The 22,459-nt window shown below is 38.7% G+C and overlaps 1 protein-coding gene across 3 annotated transcripts in view; it reads left to right on the forward strand.

Moving 5' to 3' along the window:
* slc52a2 (solute carrier family 52 member 2) overlaps positions 1–22,459 on the forward strand; it is a 69,789-nt gene that overhangs the window by 16,031 nt on the left and 31,299 nt on the right. The window contains exons 2-3 of one of the 3 annotated variants that reach the window (XM_028818019.2): positions 14,162–14,383; positions 17,033–20,677. The exons of 1 other annotated variant lie outside the window; for it this stretch is intronic. In XM_028818019.2, the coding sequence (XP_028673852.1) occupies positions 17,484–19,577 (2,094 nt within the window). In that variant the 5' untranslated portion in view covers positions 14,162–14,383; positions 17,033–17,483 and the 3' untranslated portion in view covers positions 19,578–20,677. Of the gene's footprint in view, positions 1–14,161; positions 14,384–17,032; positions 20,678–22,459 lie in introns of those variants that run through there. One more of the 3 variants, XM_028818018.2, reaches the window with a different exon arrangement.

The raw sequence follows: 22,459 nt of genomic DNA on the forward strand, positions 1-22,459 counted from the left end.
GGTGTCATGGACTCCATGAAATACTACTACAATCTGCCAAGAAACAAAAACTGTCACCACTGGATCTTAAAGTAGTACAATAATTCAAAACATATGTCTAAATCAACACAAACAGTTAAAGTAGCAAAATTCTGAGCTTCAGCCATTGCTGTCTCAGTCCCTAGACTTAAACTCCATTAAAAACTGAAGAGGAGAGTGCACTAGAGAAGGACCTAAGACTCTGGATGATCTGGGCAGTCTGTAAAGAGGAGTTTTCTCAGATTCCCTGCTCTCTATAGTCTCAAATTGTTAGATTTTTTGTTTTCTTTATATATAATTTTTTTTTTTGTCAAAGGGAGGAAGTAAAATGTATTTAAGTCAAGTTGGGGAGCATGCACTGGTACAATGCGTTGCCGCACCCACTACACAACGAAACAACTCGGGATCACGGTTTGCAACCCCCCAGGCAGACATGCAGTCCAATACAGTTTATTTTTTTTGTATAGCCCAAAATCACACAGGAAGTGCCGCAATGGGCTTTAACAGGCCCTGGCTCTTGACAGCCCCCCCAGCCTTGACACTCTAAGAAGACAAGGAAAAACTCCCAAAAAAACCTAGTAGGGAAAAATGGAAGAAACCTTGGGAAAGGCAGTTCAAAGAGAGTCCCACCCTCCAGAAATTACCCTCTATCTGGCGCAGCCAGGTGTTATGTGGGCAACCCCTTGGTCTGATCCAGCCACTCGGGTCCCTAACAATGAGGATCTTCCAAGCTGGATCACCCTCAGGGAAACGCGCCACATGGCCGTAGTGCCATAACTGACACTCCCTCACAGTGCAGGTAATGTGCCTCATTCGGGACTCCATGAGCAACCGCTCATTCGACACACAGTCAAACCAACGGTACCCAAGGATTTTCCAAAGACACAGTACCAAAGGAGTCCAGTCTTCGTCTCAGGTCACTGGATAGCGTCCATGTCTCACAACCATATAGCAAGACAGGAAGCACCAGGAGTCTTAAGACTTGGACCTTTGTCCTTTTGCAGAGATCTCAGGAGTGTCACACACCCCTTTCTAGTGACCTCATGACCCCCATGCTCTCCCAATCCGTCTACTTACTTCATAGGAAGAGTCACCACAGACATGAATGTCACTGCCAAGGTAAGTAAACCTCTCAACAAGGTTGATCTTATTGAGAGGTAATTATTAATGAATTTATTTTTCTCAGAATACATTTTATTTCCGTTAAAGGTTGGGATGAGGTAATTCACCAAAAGGTGGTGTTTTGTTTGTATGCATGTATGCATGTATGCATGTATGTATGTATGTATGTATGTATAACCTTTTTTACTCATCTGTATTGGGGAACCAATAATTGAGGGGACTACAATCATTTATCTTTTCACTTAGAATACATTTTTTATGTGTTAAAAATGCATTCTTGGCAAAGAGATAAATATGAAACTAAAGTACAGAAAGTGAAATTTTATTTCTGGGCAGCCTTACATTTTTCCAATTTTATTTATATTTGTAGTGTTTAGTTTCCCAATTACAGCTGAGTAGTAGGGTTGGGTATCAGCACTGATGTCCCAATTTTTTATTGAATTAGTTTTTCACACCACTGTATATCAGTGCACACTATTTGCCCCCTTCCTGATTTCTTATTCTTTTGCATGTTTGTCACACAAAATGTTTCTGATCATCAAACACATTTAACCATTAGTCAAATATAACACAAGTAAACACAAAATGCAGTTTGTAAATGGTGGTTTTTATTATTTAGGGAGAAAAAAAAATCCAAACCTACATGGCCCTGTGTGAAAAAGTAATTGCCCCCTGAACCTAATAACTGGTTGGGCCACCCTTAGCAGCAATAACTGCAATCAAGCGTTTGCGATAACTTGCAATGAGTCTTTTACAGCGCTCTGGAGGAATTTTGGCCCACTCATCTTTGCAAAATTGTTGTAATTCAGCTTTATTTGAGGGTTTTCTAGCATGAACCGCCTTTTTAAGGTCATGCCATAGCATCTCAATTGGATTCAGGTCAGGACTTTGACTAGGCCACTCCAAAGTCTTCATTTTGTTTTTCTTCAGCCATTCAGAGGTGGATTTGCTGGTGTGTTTTGGGTCATTGTCCTGTTGCAGCACCCAAGATCGCTTCAGCTTGAGTTGACGAACAGATGGCCGGACATTCTCCTTCAGGATTTTTTGGTAGACAGTAGAATTCATGGTTCCATCTATCACAGCAAGCCTTCCAGGTCCTGAAGCAGCAAAACAACCCCAGACCATCACACTACCACCACCATATTTTACTGTTGGTATGATGTTCTTTTTCTGAAATGCTGTGTTCCTTTTACGCCAGATGTAACGGGACATTTGCCTTCCAAAAAGTTCAACTTTTGACTCATCAGTCCACAAGGTATTTTCCCAAAAGTCTTGGCAATCATTGAGATGTTTCTTAGCAAAATTGAGACGAGCCCTAATGTTCTTTTTGCTTAACAGTGGTTTGCGTCTTGGAAATCTGCCATGCAGGCCATTTTTGCCCAGTCTCTTTCTTATGGTGGAGTCGTGAACACTGACCTTAATTGAGGCAAGTGAGGCCTGCAGTTCTTTAGACGTTGTCCTGGGGTCTTTTGTGACCTCTCGGATGAGTCGTCTCTGCGCTCTTGGGGTAATTTTGGTCGGCCGGCCACTCCTGGGAAGGTTCACCACTGTTCCATGTTTTTGCCATTTGTGGATAATGGCTCTCACTGTGGTTCGCTGGAGTCCCAAAGCTTTAGAAATGGCTTTATAACCTTTACCAGACTGATAGATCTCAATTACTTCTGTTCTCATTTGTTCCTGAATTTCTTTGGATCTTGGCATGATGTCTAGCTTTTGAGGTGCTTTTGGTCTACTTCTCTGTGTCAGGCAGCTCCTATTTAAGTGATTTCTTGATTGAAACAGGTGTGGCAGTAATCAGGCCTGGGGGTGGCTACGGAAATTGAACTCAGGTGTGATACACCACAGTTAGGTTATTTTTAAACAAGGGGGCAATTACTTTTTCACACAGGGCCATGTAGGTTTGGATTTTTTTTCTCCCTAAATAATAAAAACCATCATTTAAAAACTGCATTTTGTGTTTACTTGTGTTATATTTGACTAATGGTTAAATGTGTTTGATGATCAGAAACATTTTGTGTGACAAACATGCAAAAGAATAAGAAATCAGGAAGGGGGCAAATAGTTTTTCACACCACTGTATTTGAAGTGCTGGCTTTTTTTGAGGTTACTTAACCATGCATAGAGAATATTAATATAATGTGAAAAATTTCAGTAACACTTTATTTGAAGGGTGTCTACATAATGACTTCATAACATATGCATAAACATGGAAATACTTTTAAGAAGCAATACTTGATCAGTAATGAATAGCAGTTAACATCAATATTTTGCAAGATGTGGAACAAAATTGTTTTAAGGAGAAGAAAAAAAAAACCCTTTTTCCCAACACTGTACTCGTTCAAAATTCACCATAATTTAATTGACTTGTATTGCCACGTCAGAGTCTACAAATATGGGGGATCCTTGTTATAATTTAATGCAGTTGTATCTACATATTAAACATCTGTCTTGTGAATATTATACAAAATCAAATATTGCTTCTTAAATAATTGTTGTTCAGTAACCTATTCATGTGCTATGAAAACCTGGACACTGACACGGATAGATGAACATACACTAGCTTGGTCTGCAATAGAAATCCTGTAGAACTTCTTTATATTCCATGCTTTGTACACCAGTAAATGCAAGGCATCATCAATATACTAACAACCCAATTTTCCTTCATTCACTTAGAATATGGAATCAATGTCAAGTTAAAAAATATATCTGTGGCACCTCTACATAATAACCACCTTTTTCCACCCTCTCAAACTTCGTTTTTAATGTTTGGAAAATGTATGGGATTAAATAATTTAGAGATTTATATATAAATGTCTTTGCATCCTATGAACAATTGCACTCTAAATTTAGTCTCCCATCAACACAATTTTTCTAATATCTCCCAATTAGAAACTTTGGTAAACAAATCTGCGTAATTTTCCTCACCTCCCACCTATTTGTATTCCAGAAGAGAGATTGATCAGTCCTGAAGACCGAGACAGCATTTCTATAATATATAAACCATTTTAAAGTCCCTTCCTTTTAAAGATCCCAAAGTACAGTGGGAAAAGGATCTCTTACTCAACATTTCAGAAAAAGAATGGAAGGAAGCCATGCACAGAAATCACTCGAGCTCCATATGCGCAAAGCATGCAATTATTCAAAATTTTTTATTGAGCACATTTATCTTGTTAAAATTGTCAAATGTTTGCAGGGCAAGATCCAACCTGCGAACATTGCAGTCAAGCTCCAGCTTCTCTCGGACACATTTTGGGCATGTAACAAATTAACATCATTCTGAAAAAAATTTTTTAATTGCCTATCAGACAGCCTTGGAGTCACAATCACTCTTAATCCATTAATAGCTGTGTCCGGTGTACTCCGAGATGGGCTTAAAAGTGGAGAAGGACAAACAGACTAATTGCCTTTTACTTTGCTATTAGCATGCAGACTTACCTTGCTCAATTTGAAGAATCCTAACCCACCTCTGTTGGGTATCTGATGTTGTATCCTATTTGAAATTGGAAAAAATCAAATTGTCTTTTAGAGGATCTTTTCAAAACTTTTTAAAAACCTGGCAGGATCTAATAACATTTTAGAATAAGCACTTCTACTGGGGAGAGATTCCTTTCCCTCTATACTACTCTCAAAAGTTTTACTCTAGCTGTTGGCCTTTCTCATCGGTGGGGGTTGAATTGAATTTAGCTGCTATAGATTTTTTTTTTTTTCAAAGTTACTGTAGCTTTCTTTTCAATACTGAAAATTTTAAACTTTAAGTGTTAAATTGCTTTTCTTTAAAAAAATGTATTTCCATACAGTCTCCATACAACAGTGTAGAATTAGAGTCTTCGCCTCTTAGCTAGGTCCTTATTACCCTAAGTTCTTGTCTATAAGCCGCGGCTTATCTAAGGAAAAAAGTTGTGAAAATGAAAAAATAGAATATCGGCTTATACATAAGTCCGGCTTATACATCCATCGCGGGGGTTGCGTTCCAGAGCCACCCGCGAAATAAGAAAATCCGCGAAGTAGAAACCATATGTTTATATGGTTATTTTTATATTGTCATGCTTGGGTCACAGATTTGCGCAGAAACACAGGAGGTTGTAGAGAGACAGGAACGTTATTCAAACACTGCAAACAAACATTTGTCTCTTTTTCAAAAGTTTAAACTGTGCTCCATGACAAGACAGAGATGACAGTTCAGTCTCACAATTAAAAGAATGCAAACATATCTTCCTCTTCAAAGGAGTGAAGCAAACAAATCAATAGGGCTGTTTGGCTTTTAAGTATGCGAAGCACCGCGGCACAAAGCTGTTGAAGGCGGCAGCTCACACCCCCTCCGTCAGGAGCAGGAAGAGGGAGAGAGACAGAGTTTGTTTTTCAGTCAAAAATCAATACGTGCCCTTCGAGCTTTTAAGTATGCGAAGCACCGTGCAGCATGTCTTTTCAGGAATCAGCTTTACAAAAGATAGCAACGTGAAGATAATCTTTCAGCATTTTTAGACTAGCGTCCGTATCGTCTAGGTGTGCAAAAGCCCCCCTGCTCAATCCCCGTACGTCAGGATCACAGATAGTCAGCGCAAGAGAGACAGAGAAAAGTAAGTTGGGTAGCTTCTCAGCCATCTGCCAATAGCGTCCCTTGTATGAAATCAACTGGGCAAACCAACTGAGGAAGCATGTACCAGAAATTAAAAGACCCATTGTCCGCAGAAATCCGCGAACCAGCAAAAAATCCGCGATATATATTTAAATATGCTTACATATAAAATCACAATTTAAATGACCGCTACGCGCGCGTGTTGACTCGGCGACGCCCAGAGCAGAAAGAACGCGCTCCGGCCGCTCCAACCGCGCCATGCGGGGAGTGAGAGAGACGCCAATATCTCACACTCTCTCCCCCCTTAAAGAAATTAAATGGGTGCGAGTGAGACCACTGACCTCCCTCCCTTCTATTAGTTATAGGTTATAGTACGTTCGGCTTATCCATGAGTCCGGCTTATCTATGATACGATTTTATTTTAAAAATTCGTATGATTTTTGGTCTCCGGCTTATACATGAGTCCGGCTTATAGACAAGAACCTAGGGTATATTATATTCATTGCTTATATAGGAGCCTTACAGTGTGAGATTTATTTCTTTTGTCCCGACACTTGGCATCTCTTGTTAGTAACCAGTTCGTCAATATCAGGCTTGAAATCTTGTGCAGCTGCAACTTTTATGAGGGATGAAAGGTGCTCGACGGTAAGTCTTGAGCGATGTGGGGTTTTGGTAGCTTTCATTAAAGAAAACAATTGCTCACAAAGGTAAGTGCTTCAGAACATACAGTACTCTCGATGCCAACTTACGGATCTGCACATACGAGGGTGGCAGGTAAGCATACAAGCCTGGCACACCAACTTGGTTGTATTTTGCCTTCAGAATAGAATCTGACTGCACTTCAATCAATTCCATTTGGATATTCTCAGGCGCATTCTCAACGTTGTAAGAGAACAGCGCAGTGCCCTGTTTGTGTGAACTGAAATCACGAAAATGCTCACTGAATTCATTGCTCAGTAATTGAAGTTGGGAAAACAAATCCTCCAAAAATCTAATTTTACTTTACTAAGTTTACTTCAAAGTTTATATTGTAAAATAAGCCGATATGCAAAAAGCCACCTGACCTACAATAATTTTACAAACTCAATCTCAAAATTTATGTTAAAACAACTCGCCAACTTCTCTCGTCCACTTCAGATCTTCAGCTGTAGTCTGCACTAACTGTTTGTTACAATACTTGCACAAAATTACATAAAACTAGAGCAAAAAAACGTGAAAATATACAAACTATTACTACTCATGATGGTCAGTTCTGCCCAGTGGCCAGTCTCAGCAGCCCAGTCAGTAGTGTAGCCTTAGCAGGGGTGGCTCTAGGCAGCCCTGGGCAGAGAAAGAATCGGTGGCCCCTTCGCCTGGCAATGTCAATATGGTATCTTATGCACGGCGGATGGCCACATCCATTGCGGACACTGCATAGCCGCCTTGTGCTCATGACACGCTTCTACTGTATATGCGTGTGTCCGTAACTTGAAAACCAAGTGGCGGCCCATGATTATTCTCATTACGGCAGAACGTTATAATACTACATATAGCTTACTGCTCCGACTCGAGCGACATTAGTAAATACAGCATACTGATTAACAAGAAACAATGCTTTTTGGCCACATTGCCGTCAGCTGTGCTATTTTCTCTTTGTTTTATATTTAATATATATTGGCGTGGTGGCCCCTGGGATTTGGCGGCACTGTGCAGGTGCACAGTTTGCACATGCCTAAGGCCGTCCCTACTGCAGCCTAGCACTTCAGTTGTGATGCTGCGGCTCATTAACTTTGGTCAAGGCACGTGGCTATACTAGCAGATGACGTTTCCGGTACCGTAATGCCATAGGAAAACGTGCTTTTGTCAGAAGGCAGAAGAAAGAAAAGTCAATAAGTAACACCGAAGATGCAGAATGATTCAATCACAAACGATAGTAATCATTTTGTACAAGTTCAGTGCTAACTAGGATCTGTCATGCGGGCCGCACAGATTTCTGTTGCGGGCCTGTGGCCGCGTGTTTGACATGCCTGTTGTAGAGTCACTTCTGATGTTTACAGGATTCAAACCAGGCACAGAGCCCTAGCCTCAGAGCCACCACTCTGCCCAAAGTGAGTGAAAGACATTCTCAAGTGGGTTTAAATTGGAAGACAGAAAAAATAGTAAGTTAGTCTGGTTAAGTCTATCTGACTTCGTTGTTTAGACAGTCAGTATGTTCCTGGTCATATTGTTCCATACTTTTGAACTTTGAGGCATTTATTAGGATTTGAGAATTCATCCTGTTGCTACTATCATCATTTGCATCATCAATAAAGACCAATGATCCAGTTCCAGAAGCTTTAATGCATTCACAAGCCACCTCCTTTGCTACCTCCATTCTTCACAGATAAACTGGTGTACTTAGGATCATTTAGAGCCCCTCTCATCTCTGGCCTGACTGTTCTTGGTGTTTTGCACCTTGTGGTGTAGCTTCTTAATTCTTCTGCAAATTCAGACTACTGACAATTTCACCCCTGCACCCTGTATAATGTCTTTTTATATCTTTGGCTGATGTTTTTGGGTTTCTGTTCACAGTTCTAACAATTCATTGAGTTCCGTGGTCTTCCTGGGTTGGCCTACTCATTGTAAATTACTTACATCTCCAGTGATTACTTTCACTGTCAAAGTGGTGTTAGCTTTAATCTCCTTTTCAAAATTGCATGCTATTGTATCATAGTTCTGTTGTTTTTGTCATGTTTTGTAACTTTGTCACCACCAGACCCCAAATGCAAACTCCAGCGACTACAATCCACTCCACTTTGGAGCTCTTGTGTGTTGATAATTAAGGGGGGGCACCAGGGCAGCTACAATCACCTGCAAGTCAAGTGTCCCAGTACTTTTGCGCAGCTGGAATTGAGGGACTAAACCCAACAATTTTTTTTTTCAGTATTTTTCAGGTTTTTTTTGTTTTTTTTTGTAAAACTCTGCCCAGAATTAAAAGGTGATATTCAGTACTTTTGTCTTTTACTCATTTTTTCACCTAGAAATAGTGATGCACTGATCTAATCTAAACTGGACAATTTTCCACTTCTAAGGATCAGTAAGTTGGCTGATCTCCAATCTTTTTTTTTTTTTTTTCTTTTTTTTTCAAATAAGCATCATTGTAATTTAGTTGTTATTTATTGTGATAGCTAAGAAACTCATGCATCCTTTTCCTGGACGAACATCCTGTAAACCGAGAAGGCACAGGCAGAGCATGTAGTAGAGCATGAAGGCAGCAATACTTGATTTTACAAAGTAAGTGGAGTAATGAATTGAGAATGGGGAATCTTGTGAGTTGCCCTGTACATGTAGAGGGGGATAGCAGAGGTATATGTTGTCCAGCTGTACTTGGAGTAGAAGAAAGTACTCCTTGGGCAGAAATTAAAGAAGTTGTTTGTTTAATGGGTTCAACCTTTTTGTTTTGTCATTTAATTAAAATGGAAACTCGGTGGGAATAGTGAGTGAGCTTGTGTTTAGCTCATTAATTGAAAATGAATAATTTGCCCCCACTCCTTAGTAAACAATAGCTTGTTAGTTTAAAAGCCAAATTTGTTCACTCTGCATGTAAATGTCTTAAGCATGTTTGTCAAGTAGATCCATCCATCCATCCATCCATTATCCAACCCACTGAATCCAAACACAGGGTCACGGGGCTCTGCTGGAGCCAATCCCAGCCAACACAGGGCACAAGGCAGGAACCAATCCCGGGCAGGGTGCCAACCCACCGCAGTTGTCAAGTAGATACAATGCTAATATCTTAATGAACATTTTATTAGAATTGGCGCATGTACTAGCAAGAGTCAAATGAAAACCTTAAATTTTTATTTATAATTTTGTTACAGCGGAGGTGTTGTACAACTATCATCTTTCTCTTTAATCTCCATAGCATTTGATAAAATCCTCCAGAGCTTACAAACTTCTAGAAAAATTGTTTTTGTCATTCACCTCTTCCTGTAGTGATTGAAAGACTTTGTCAGTTGTTTGAGTGGTCCAACAATGGAGGAGAGTATGGAGGATGTGGAAAGTACTCAAAAGTGCAGGTCATCGATGGTTGCAACTGTTGTATGCACAGTGTGGTGCCAAGCATTGTCATGTTGCAGTTAGATGCCTGTACTCTGAGGTCCAGAGGCCTCATGTATAACGGCGTGCATAAAATTCACACTATAACATGGTGTACGGACAAAAGCGGAAATGTTCGTACTCAGAAAAAAATCCAGATGCATAAATCTCTGCGAACACCAACTTCCACATTCTTCCGCTACATAAATCCCGGTCAGCGTGAAAAGTAACGCACGTGCACACGCCTGCTTTCCCGCCCCAACTCCTCCCAGAATTACGCATCTTTGAATATGCAAATCAATATAAATAGCCCTTAAGCTCAGCCTTCTGTGAAAAGACAATGGCAAAAGCATGGGGGGAAAATAGAAGAATTTCAGCGAATACCAAGTGGAGGCAAAGAAAAACGTACTATTTGTTGGTTTAAACAGTGGTATAAACAACAAAAGGATGTTGATCGAGTGACAAAGTATCAGAGAAACTCGAAAGCTCAAGTTCACAAAGTTGCACGGTGCCCGAAATAAAAAAAGCGGTCAGATATCAAAGTCACCGTGAAAAGGCGAGTCATAGCCCACTGTCTGAGTGTCATATGAATGCTTATTAGGGTACAGAGAAAAGAAAAAAAATAGGGACACAGTGAGAAAAAGCTTGAAATGCCAACTTTAATCTCCATTTCCACTTCAATCATAGTTTATTTTGTCATTAAAGCAGAACATTATAAACTTCATCTTTAAATTGTTTAATTTACTAGTTTCTCAAATACCATCGTAACTAAAGTTGCACGTTAAATGCTTTGTTTTGTATTTGTTCTATGTGCTCTGTGTGTGCGAAATCACTACGTGCTTCTTAAATGGGCTTTCTCTTCCTCCGACAGGACACAGAATCCATTAAATTAGTGATATTACAGCTGTCTGAATAATTAAAATACTGAGATGTATACTTGATATAATTTTCATGATGATAGGAATTAAAGCATGTTATTAAACATGGGAACACGGTGGGGAGTGATAGTGACGAACTGGCGCCTCGCCCACAGATTGTTCCTGTCTCCCGCAAGATGCTTGCTGTGCTGTGCATGACCTTTGATGAAATTTATTGCAGCAGTACTGTCTTTCAAATGTCCTAATCCCCAATTCCTGTCCTTCCTTTTCTTTCTCCAAGTACCCAATTGCCACACAATCAGCTCTGTAATAGATGTTAAGTCATCTGTAAGCTTAGAACTCTGATTCTTCAAAACTTTTAAGGAACATTGAAATATCTTCATAGTACTGTTTATTCTATCCATCAATCCATCCAGTGTCGCGCCAGACCCAGCAAGAATGCAGCGTGAGGCAGGAACAATCCCTGAACTAGCTAGCGCTGCGCCACTGTGTCCACACATGTTAAAATGTTTACATCATTTAAATAATCTAAATTGTTAATAATTTAATCTGTATATTGTAATAAACATATTTTGCTGCATTTCATCTTAAAAATGATACTGTCATCATATGTAAATACACGCTTTATAAAGTGGCGCAGGTTGTGCAATATTATAACAGTACAATTACCTCACTGTAAACTTGTGATAAATAAGTACAAACAGTTCTGTAAGGAGCACTTGATGGACTGATTGAGTGCATTTGTAGTTCTTCGGATGAAACTGTTTCTGAACAGTTCTGGAAAAGCTCTGAAGCGTTTGTCGGAAGAGAGCAGTTCAAATAGCGAATGGCTGAGGCAGTGTGTGCTCGATTCTGTATACTGGTAATTCTTTCTGATCAGCTGCTCCGAGTTGTGCAGTGAGAGTAATAAGGAAAAAGATGAAAGTAGAAGAAGGTGCAGTGAGAGTAACAACGCTGAAGCAGCTATGGTATTTAGAATAGTTTGGCCATTTCGTGGACCATTATATTGTTACAGGTTAATTACAATCAGATGCCTTAAACTAATGAACAATATGTGGTTAATTTCAGTGTATTTGATAAAGTCGGTGTTGTGGATGTTAAAAAAGAAAGGGAAACCACCTGGGAACAGCAGCACTGCTTTGACGCTGGGTGCTGCCAGTTCTGCAAAACCGAGTGGAGAACTTACGTACACCAGGGTTGGAGCTACTGTGAAAATGTGCGTGGCTTTACGCCAAGTTTAGGTTTTATACATCGCAATTTGAGCTTGGAAACAGGCTTAAGCAACATTTTTGTGAGTATGCACCGTTTATACATGATGCCCCTGGTTGTGTGTGTGTGGTGTGTTTTTTTTGTTTTTTTTTTAAATCATCTTTTAAATCATAATCACAGACTACCATAAACTTTCTGAACTCTGAATCTACTCAGTCTGAGATCATTTTTAATTGAACATGTGCAATAAGGTATATTGGTAATGTGCAATATACTAAATTGTAATATACAATATAGAATATGTAATATACTATTCATTAACAAGTGCAATGACAATTTATACTACTGTACTTTGAGCAATAATAATTTGCTCTGGTTACTTGATCACTTAACACTGTATACGACATACAGTGCATCCGGAAAGTATTCACAGCGCATCACTTTTTCCACATTTTGTTATGTTACAGCCTTATTCCAAAATGGATTAAATTCATTTTTTTCCTCAGAATTCTACACACAACACTCCATAATAATGTGAAAAAAGTTTACTTGAGATTTTTGCAAATTTATTAAAAATAAAAAAATAGAGAAAGCACATGTACATAAGTATTCACAGCCTTTGCCATGAAGCTCAAAATTGAGCACAGGTGCATCCTGTTTCCCCTGTTCATCCTTGAGATGTTTCTGCAGCTTAATTGGAGTCCACCTGTGGTAAATTCAGTTGATTGGACGTGATTTGGAAAGGCACACACCTGTCTATATAAGGTCCCACAGTTGACCGTTCATGTCCGAGCACAAACCAAGCATGAATTCAAAGGAATTGTCTGTAGACCTCCGAGACAGGATTGTCTCAAGGCACAAATCTGGGGAAGGTTACAGAAAAAATTCTGCTGCCTTGAAGGTCCCAATGAGCACAGTGGCCTCCATCATCCATAAGTGGAAGAAGTTCAAAACCACCAGGACTCTTCCTAGAGCTGGCCGGCCATCTAAACTGAGCGATCGGGGGAGAAGGGCCTTAGTCAGAGAGGTGACCAAGAACCCGGTGGTCACTCTGTCAGAGCTACAGAGGTCCTCTGTGGAGAGAGAACCTTCCAGAAGGACAACCATCTCTGCAGCAATCCACCAATCAGGCCTGTATGGTAGAGTGGCCAGACGGAAGCCACTCCTTAGTAAAAGGCACATGGCAGCCCGCCTGGAGTTTGCCAAAAGGCACCTGAAGGACTCTCAGACCAGGAGAAAGAAAATTCTCTGATCTGATGAGACAAAGATTGAACTCTTTGGTGTGAATGCCAGGCGTCACGTTTGGAGGAAACCAGGCACCGCTCATCACCAAGCCAATACCATCCCTACAGTGAAGCATGGTGGTGGCAGCATCATGCTGTGGGGATGTTTTTCAGCGGCAGGGACTGGGAGACTAGTCAGGATAAAGGGAAAGATGACTGCAGCAATGTACAGAGACATCCTGGATGAAAACCTGCTCCAGAGCGCTCTTGACCTCAGACTGGGGCAACGGTTCATCTTTCAGCAGGACAACGACCCTAAGCACACAGCCAAGATATCAAAGGAGTGGCTTCAGGACAACTCTGTGAATGTCTTCGAGTGGCCCAGCCAGAGCCCAGACTTGAATCCGATTGAACATCTCTGGAGAGATCTTAAAATGGCTGTTCACTGACGCTTCCCATCCAACCTGATGGAGCTTGAGTGGTGCTGCAAAGAGGAATGGGCGAAACTGGCCAAGGATAGGTGTGCCAAGCTTGTGGCATCATATTCAACAAGACTTGAGGCTGTAATTGCTGCCAAAGGTGCATCGACAAAGTATTGAGCAAAGCCTGTGAATACTTATGTACATGGGATTTCTCAGTTTTTTTATTTTTAATAAGTAAACTTTTTTCACATTGTCGTCATTATGGGGTGTTGTGTGTAGAATTCTGAGGGGAAAAAAATGAATTTAATTAATTTTGGAATAAGGCTAACATAACAAAATGTGGAAAAAGTGATGTGCTGTGAATACTTTCCGGATGCACTGTATGTGGCTGCTGAGTGTTCCTACCGGGCATGCAGTGTGCCAAAGTGGCCTTCATTAATTTCAGAAGAGACTGCATCATTTTTCTATAGATTGCTTTAGTGGTTTTGGCAACGAGGGATTGTATCATTCCTTGCTCATTTGCTTGGTTTCTGGCTGGTGGTAGTGAACCCAAATTTAATCGCCAGTAATATTTCTTAGCAGGAGGTCATGACCTTCTACTTCAAAGTGCCACAGAAGTTGTTGACCTGCATTAACACATCGTCTTCATCTCTGTAGTTCGCTACTGTGGCATCCACCCTGAAGACACTTTTTGGAAGAAGTGGGGCATATCATTGATGATGTGTGTTGAACTGTAATTGATGTCCAGAACGTGTATTGTTTTGAATCTTCCTACTCCACTCATATACTTGCTGGAATGACCGACATTCATCACCTTACTGAACCTTCACTCGCTGGCAAATTTCAATAAGTTTCACCCCTTAACTGCTTAAAAAGCAGGTGAGACACTGCTGTTCATTGTATGTTTCCAGTGGGTGTGCCATCTTTATATATCTACTCTGACCTCAGGTAGCTCATCTGCACTGTGCTTCCACCTGCTGGACACTTCTAATGTCACTGCTAACAATGTTATCAACTTGCATGACATATTTGTATGCAGTTTTAAGGTTTTCATTTGACTTGTTATGATGAGCATTTTATTTTCTTCTATACCAGATGTACTGTATATGGATAATTTTTTTGTACTTTTTGTAAGTTTTAAAAGTATGCATTCGGAGGGGATTTTTAAAAATATTATTTTGTTTATGTTCCGAATAGGTGTTCAGTGACCATAAGTATAGAATAGCACTTTAACATGAAACAAAGCTTGTATGTGGTTGCCTATGCAGTGGCTTATTTTAATGTATTAAATAAACTGAAATAAATAGGAGGATAAAACCTCAATTGAACCATCCCTAACAAGAATATACAATCATATGAAAAAGTTTGGGAACCCCTCTTAATTCTTTGGATTTTTTGTTTATCATTGACTGAGCTTTCAAAGTAGCAACTTCCTTTTAATATATGACATGCCTTATGGAAACAGCAGTATTTCAGCAGGTTTATTGGATTAACAGAAAATATGCAATATGCATCATAACAAAATTAGACAGGTGCATAAATGTGGGCACCCCAACAGAGATATTACATCAATACTTAGTTGAGCCTCCTTTTGCAAATATAACAGCCTCAAGACGCCTCCTATAGCCTTTGAGTGTCTGGATTCTGGATGGAGGTATTTTTGACTATTCTTCCACACAAGATCTCTGCAGTTCAGTTCAATTTGATGGCTGCCGAGCATGGACAGCCTGCTTCAAATCATCCCATAGATTTTTGAAGATATTCAAGTCAGGGGACTGTGACGGCCATTCCAGAACATTGTACTTCTCCCTCTGCATGAATGCCTTTGTAGATTTTGAACTGTGTTTTGGGTCATTGTCTTGCTGGAATATCCAACCCCTGCGTAACTTCAACTTTGTCACTGATGCTTGAACATTATCCTGAAGAATTTGTTGATATTGGGTTGAATTCATCCAACCCTCGACTTTACAAAGGGCCCCAGTCCCTGAACTAGCCCCACAGCATGATGGAACCTCCACCAAATTTGACAGTAGGTAGCAGGTGTTTTTCTTTGGAATGTGGTGTTCTTCTTCCACCATGCAAAGCTCTTTTTGTTATGACCAAATAACTCAATTTTTGTCTCTTCAGTCCAAAGCACTTTGTTCCAAAATGAATCTGGCTTGTCTAAATGAGCATTTGCGTACAACAAGTGACTGTTTGTGGCGTGAGTGCAGAAAGGGCTTCTTTCTCATCACCCTGCCATACAGATGTTCTTTGTGTAAATTGCACTGAATTGTAGAACGATGTACAGATACACGGAGGTGATCTGTGTGTTGTCTGTAACCATTCTCACAATCCTGCTCATATGCCGCTCCTGTATTTTTCTTGGCCTGCCAGACCTGCTGGGTTTAACAGCAACTGTGCCTGTGGCCTTCCATTTCCTGATTGCATTCCTTACAGTTGAAACTGACAGTTTAAACCTCTGAGATAGCATTTTGTAGCCTTCCCCTAAACCAGGAGACTGAACAATCTTTGTTTTCAGATCTTTGGAGAGTTGCTTTGAGGATCCCATGCTGTGACTCTTCAGAGGAGAGTCAAAGGGAAGCACAACTTGCAGTTGACCACCTTAAATACCTTTATATGTCATGATTGGACACACATGTCTATGAAGTTCAAGGCTTAACGAGCTCATCCAACCAATTTGGTGTTACAAGTAATCAGCATTGAGCAGTGACAGGCATTCAAATAAGCAAAATTACAAGGGGACCCACATTTTTGCACAGCCAGTTTTTCACATTTGACTTAATTTCATACAACTAAATACTGCTTCACTAAAAATCTTTGTTCAGAAAACTCCGTACTTTTTTTTTTTTTTTGTTGTTGAAAGTAAAGACAATTATTATGCAGGCTGAGAGGGGTTCCCAAACTTTTTCATATGACTGTATATTATGAATATACAACATGACTCCTATTATCTCCTTCTCCCAGTTTTTTGTTTTTCACTGTAGCTAGTATTGCAAATCACATTGGTTGATGGACTTGTCTACTATCAAAGTCCTCATTTATTACATTTCTGACTATTACTATTTTTATTCATATAGTACTTTAATCTTTTTTAGTTTTCTAAATATTTCCTCTTTGAAAAGCATACATCAAAAATTGATTTAACTTAGCGATTACAATGGCACAAAAGTTATTTATTTTTAATTCAGCCTTGAGTTTTTGTGTATCACAAGTTGGAGTGCATTTTAATATGGATGAGATTGTGTATCTTTTTTTTTACCAAGTCTATACTTTTATTTAGGTTTTTGGTGTTCAGTTTCATTTATGTATTTCAAAATTGTAGTCCATGCGGATGTAAAACCACAAATGAACGTCTGTTGCAGTGGGAATTTTAACATTGTGATTAAAATTTATTTTCATAGCAATTATCTACAGAGGTCAAATTTTGAATTTTTCTATGCTGTTTGATTCTAGAGTTGGGCGTTGTGCTGAATCGCTCTAAAAATTGCACCATATTAATTTTAGAACATTTTTCCTTTGTTTTAGGAAAATGACATCAGTTTTGAGCTTTTGGATTAACTGCTGAAATCCAATCATGCAGCTTGTCCAGATTTCAAGACCTGCACAGCACTTTCTCCAGCTTGGTATCAAGTACAAAGGAATGACTGCCTGGAACGGCATGGATTAAGCATAACAGAAAATAGCCATATATCTAGAAGAGCCACATGTGGAATCAACCACTCTATTTATTTATAATTTAACATACCCCCAAAGAATTATTAATGTTGTGGACTCATGGAATACATCGTTAAATGATGTTTTTACAATTATGGTAGTTTAATTCTCCTTTGCTGATGGGAGTTCCAGTCTTAAAGAAACAAAAAAAAAAAACCCACAGAGTTCACTGTGGAATATGTGACTGAAAAACAAAATTATTTACTTTCTTTTTTTTTTTTAATGAATCTATAATTAATTACTTTTTATAAATAGGGTTACCATGACAGGCAAAGAGCTCCCCAAGAAGCATGGTCAGTTCAGAAGTAAGAAAAAGCTTTCAAATGCCAGACAATCTCGGAAACCAGCAAAATCTTCAAAAAACAATACAGAACAAAAGAAGGTAAAATGTGCAAAGACAAACTGGGTGAATAGGCTCACAAGTGTTCGTAAAAGAGGAACAGAATTCTCACATTTTGGAAACCCTTGGGGAAGTATACAAGAGAAATATGTCCAAATGGATGAGGATCCTGGACTTTGGAGATGGCCAAGTTCTACAGTGGTTGGGCCACATCATTCTCATAGTCAGACGTGTTCGGTGACAAATAAGTCTACCAGGTATCCGCAGTGCTGGATTGTGTCAAATGGCATATTGGAAAAAAAGCAAGAGCAAGAGTATGCAGATGCAAGTGTGAATTTTAGTGCGTCATTAAAGGAGGAGAGTATAACTTTTCTGGATTTTTGTATTCTTACTTTTGAAAAATTGTCGTCTGTGTTTGGCAGAAACCCTGATTATTACAACCGTGTTTCCCAAGAACTTCTGAAAAAGCAGTTTTTGCTAATGTCCAATTTTGATAGTGTTATTAAAGACTTCAGTGAAAAAGTAGGAGTATGCCAACCAAACCACTTTAAAGTACCATCAGTGTTACAGTTTATGAATATAAATATTCATTACCTCCTTGCTTTGAGGCGTGCAGCTGACCAGGAGATCAAAGCTTTTGAAAAGGAAGTTGCCATTATAACTGGCGAGCGACTAGGACGGGATAAGAACCCCAAGTTTGCAAATTTCGTTAACTTTTCTGAAAGCAGTGTTGAACGATATATTCATATGGCTTGTGATATTTTGAACTCTTACAGTGGCCAGAAATATGGATGTAAAAAGGAGTGGTCAGCATTTTGTGAAGTTAATGGTAAAACGTCAAAAGTGATAAGTGCTCGCTCGAACAGATTTGTTCACTTCTTTGAAGGAGCTGCTGCTCTGATGCATCATTATGTGGACATTGCAACCTTCTTTACAGAGAGCTACAATTCTGGCACACGGAATGTGATACAAGAGAGTGTCCAGGATGATTTGTTTGATGAAACGCTGCAGTCCCTCCTCTGTGTACTGGCTTTGGTGTATCTAAAAGTCATCGGTCCTTACTGGCAACTTTTAACAAGTAAAGCAAAGTATATAGATTTTCGTAAGTATGTGCAGTCCCTTTATCAGAAGCTTTATGAGTGGTCATCGGATGCAACACCCTTACTTTTTAAAAAATTCACAGATGATAATGTTTTTCATCGCTTTCTCTTTCCAGAAGAGGAACATTATTATGGAGTGTTTTCATTTTGTAATCCTAAAAACCAGTATTTCCCTTTCATTGCCAAGTGTCTAGAGCGTGTCATGAAGTCATTTGTTTCTGTTACTGTAAAATATCTTGCTGACTTTTTGCCGGGTGGGATTTATGACCATGAGCCAAGTACAGACGCTTGTGCAAAGCTAAAGTTCTGCCAGCTGCAGCATCTGATGGGCAACTATCCTTATGGACACCATTACAGTGACACATACAGGATGCCACCAAACTCTAAACTGCAAAGAAATTGTTACACATCTTGCATGGAAAACAGCCAAGTCTTAAACTGTAAAGTACTGCCTCAAGAGTTTCAAAATAGCGCAATGATTGTGTCCACTGTTGTGAGTAATGGAGGGCCCTGCAAAACAAAAAGGGATGTCGATAATCTGTTATTCAGACTGGAAGGAGCGAGTCTTGCCAAGAAGCTTGAAGCAATACAAATGCAAATTAATTATCAAAAAAACATTTTGGGGGTAACAGACACAAATTTCAGTCACATTGGGCTTTCATTGAAAGATATGGTTGAAAAATTGAAAATGGTGTTGGCTGATGAGGACTACACGCACACTGCAGACCGCAAAGAGCGCTATAGCTCCGATTACCAACAGGCACCACGTTTGCAGCACTGGGAAGTAAACGCTGCTTCTACCATGTTAGGAAGCTATGATGACGACTGTTTGGATGACAACTCTATATATGTAAATATGGCTCAGTGCGCTGTACAAGCATTTGAAAATCAGGATGATGAATTTTGTATTTCTTGATTAAGTGACTGTTACAGATATTGTTAAAGTGTATCTTGACGAGAGTTGTTTAAACCTTTTATTGGTTAGAGTGCCATAGATTAAAATTTTAAAGTTTTATATTTCTAAATAGATGTGTTTTTGGTCCTGTTTTTAAATATTTCACTTTTTAGGAATGGTGCGGGTTAAGATGCATGCGAAGGTTCTTGCATTTTGTAACTATATATTAAATGTTCTAAAATAGCAGTGACCAATTTTGCAGCTTTTTAAAAAATATTCGTTTTCAACTTTCTGCTTTACTGTGAAGTTCCATTAAAGGAAAATTCCTTTTACAGGATAAATCTTGTAGCATTTCCTAATTGGATAGCAACATTGTTGTATAGTTGCATTAAAATATTGTCACCATGTTAATGGAAAATAATTCAACTTTTTAGCCATTTTTTCTTCTGTTAATGTTCTACCCTCTGCTATTAAATTTTTATGATGGAGAGATATTAAATGTTCACTATGTACAATTACCCCCCCCCCCCCCCCCCTTTTTTTTGGAGAGCGTATTACTCTGAGGCATTGGGGCAGAAATTCTCAACCAGAGATGTAGTAAGTGGGCCTGTTGCCTGCCTGTTAAAGCTAATTTTATGTCTTCAGAGCAGGCTAAGAAAATGCCAACAAAGTGCATTGTGATAAATCACATTACTGATTTGACTGCTGTAGAGCAGGCACACATCTAAATCTAGCATCAAGATTACTGGGGCCATTAATGCTCTATTCACCCAAGAATATAATGGGAGTCCACAAGTGTGAAACACCAAGAATACCATCCATCCATCTGAATTCTATTGTTCACACTCTAAATGCTCTGACAATGAAAACACCCTGGTTGGAAAATGGTTCCAAATATATAACTACCTCACAGAATTACGTTTCTTTAAGAGTCCAAAAAGTGCAATGCTTTTGTTAAAAATGTAGATGGAATTTTAATTTCTGTACCCAAGATATTTTGATTTGTTTTTTAATTTTAAGAATTTCTGATTAGCTTCCTATTCTTTTTGCAACTGTAGCTGAATGTCACAAAGGGTGTCAACTCATCAGGTTGTACAGAATAGCCAAAAAATAAATAAAAATCTATCCATTAAACACAAGTAAACTGTTTTCAGGTACTGAGCTGTTGCTCTCATTATTCAAGAAAGTTATGTATTTATTTTTTTACTGTAAATTATTCAATTGTGCCTTTGATAAAGATTCCTACAAGAAGACACATATACTAAAATGGGTATTTTTTTTTTTTAATATATAAAGTTTTATGGTTGTGTGTTCTTTTTGCTGTGAATAAATTTGAATATTAAACTGGTAACTCCATGTGTGTTGTCCCTAATTATTCAAATCATATTTTAGAATTATTTAAACACTTAATATCTCCTGGTTGCACGCAACTCGGTGAGACTAGGTTCAAATCCTGGCTTATGAAGTTTGCCTGTTTTTATTGCATGCATTACTAACAAAGTTAGCCACAGGAGGATGACCACTAAGGTGCATATTTAAACTGGGAATTTTTCTTTTTATTTGCTACATTACTATATGATGAAAATGAGTGTTTTATTTATATATATATATATATATATATATATATATATATATATATATATATATATATATATATATATATATAAAATATTAAAAAAGTATACACTCCTACTAAAGACATGAAGCTTAAAAACAAACTGATTGCTGTTTGCTGTTAGATATATCGCTTTGCTGCATTATTTGTGTTACTTTACTTTTGTAGAAAGGGTTTCTGGTGCAAGGCATGGTGACTAATGATGGGATAAGTGTATTTGTACTTATTGCAGAATGGAATTGTATTTTTTTTAAAATGTATTAAATGATTTGCATATGGGTGACTGTGCTTATGGCTGCTTTAGATCTTCATAGGTTTGATTAGATTGCCAGTTTCTTCTCCCCACAAACCCATTTTTTTCATAGTTTAAGTTGTATTCACAATGTATGTTAGGTTGATTTTTCTCTCAAAATCAGTCCTGTATGAGTCCTCATAGGGGCGTGTGTGTGTGGACTTGAGTCCAGTGCTATCAGAACTGGCTCCAGCTATAGGCAAGGTCTGTAATGGAGTAAGTACTTTCAGATTGATTATAGTGTGTGTGTGCTACGGGAGTACGATATTGGCAAAAATATGTATTTTCTTGGACTTTGATGATAACGATCCTTTAAATATGTGTTTGTAAAACGTCTTAAACTGGATAGGATATTTAATTGTGGCTTACTAATGAAATTAATGGAAACTACAGTTAAGGAAAATTTTGTTTATTTACTTACAACTAAAGTAAAATAACACAAACATTAAAATCACCAGTCAAAGTATTGCGGAGGTCAAACAGTGCAAGTATGAGCAAACCACTTCAAAGTGGCCTACAGGATTTACACAAATTGCTCCAAGACCAACAAATTATTATTATGAGATTTTTAAACAGACGCTTACCCTCAATGTAAACAAGAATAAAATACTAATCATAATTGAAGTGCAGGACATGAACGTTATGGTCTGGATAAACATAAACTGCTCTGCTCTAAGTTGAATTGTGCAGCATACACGCAAGAACAAAAATCTTAACCGTACTATAGCATAAAATCCAAAGTTCTGTCAAATACTAAAAAACAAACTATAGCCTTTGTAAGTCTTTTACAGCTCCACACGAGTGAGGATGATCCACACCTTGCCATTAAATCTAACTGCATAGATTGCAAAGCTGTTTTATCTCCTGGTGCTGTTTGCTTCACTTATTTTTGGGGTAGCTACGCTAACTTAATTTATGGTGTGCTGACTGTGGGTGCCTGTGTTTGCTTTGGGCACATGCAGTAGTCTCTCCAGTTAGGTTACATGAGACGGTGAA

The sequence above is a fragment of the Erpetoichthys calabaricus genome, chromosome 13 (genome assembly GCF_900747795.2).
Source record: "Erpetoichthys calabaricus chromosome 13, fErpCal1.3, whole genome shotgun sequence".
NCBI classification, from domain to species: Eukaryota; Metazoa; Chordata; class Cladistia; order Polypteriformes; family Polypteridae; genus Erpetoichthys; species Erpetoichthys calabaricus.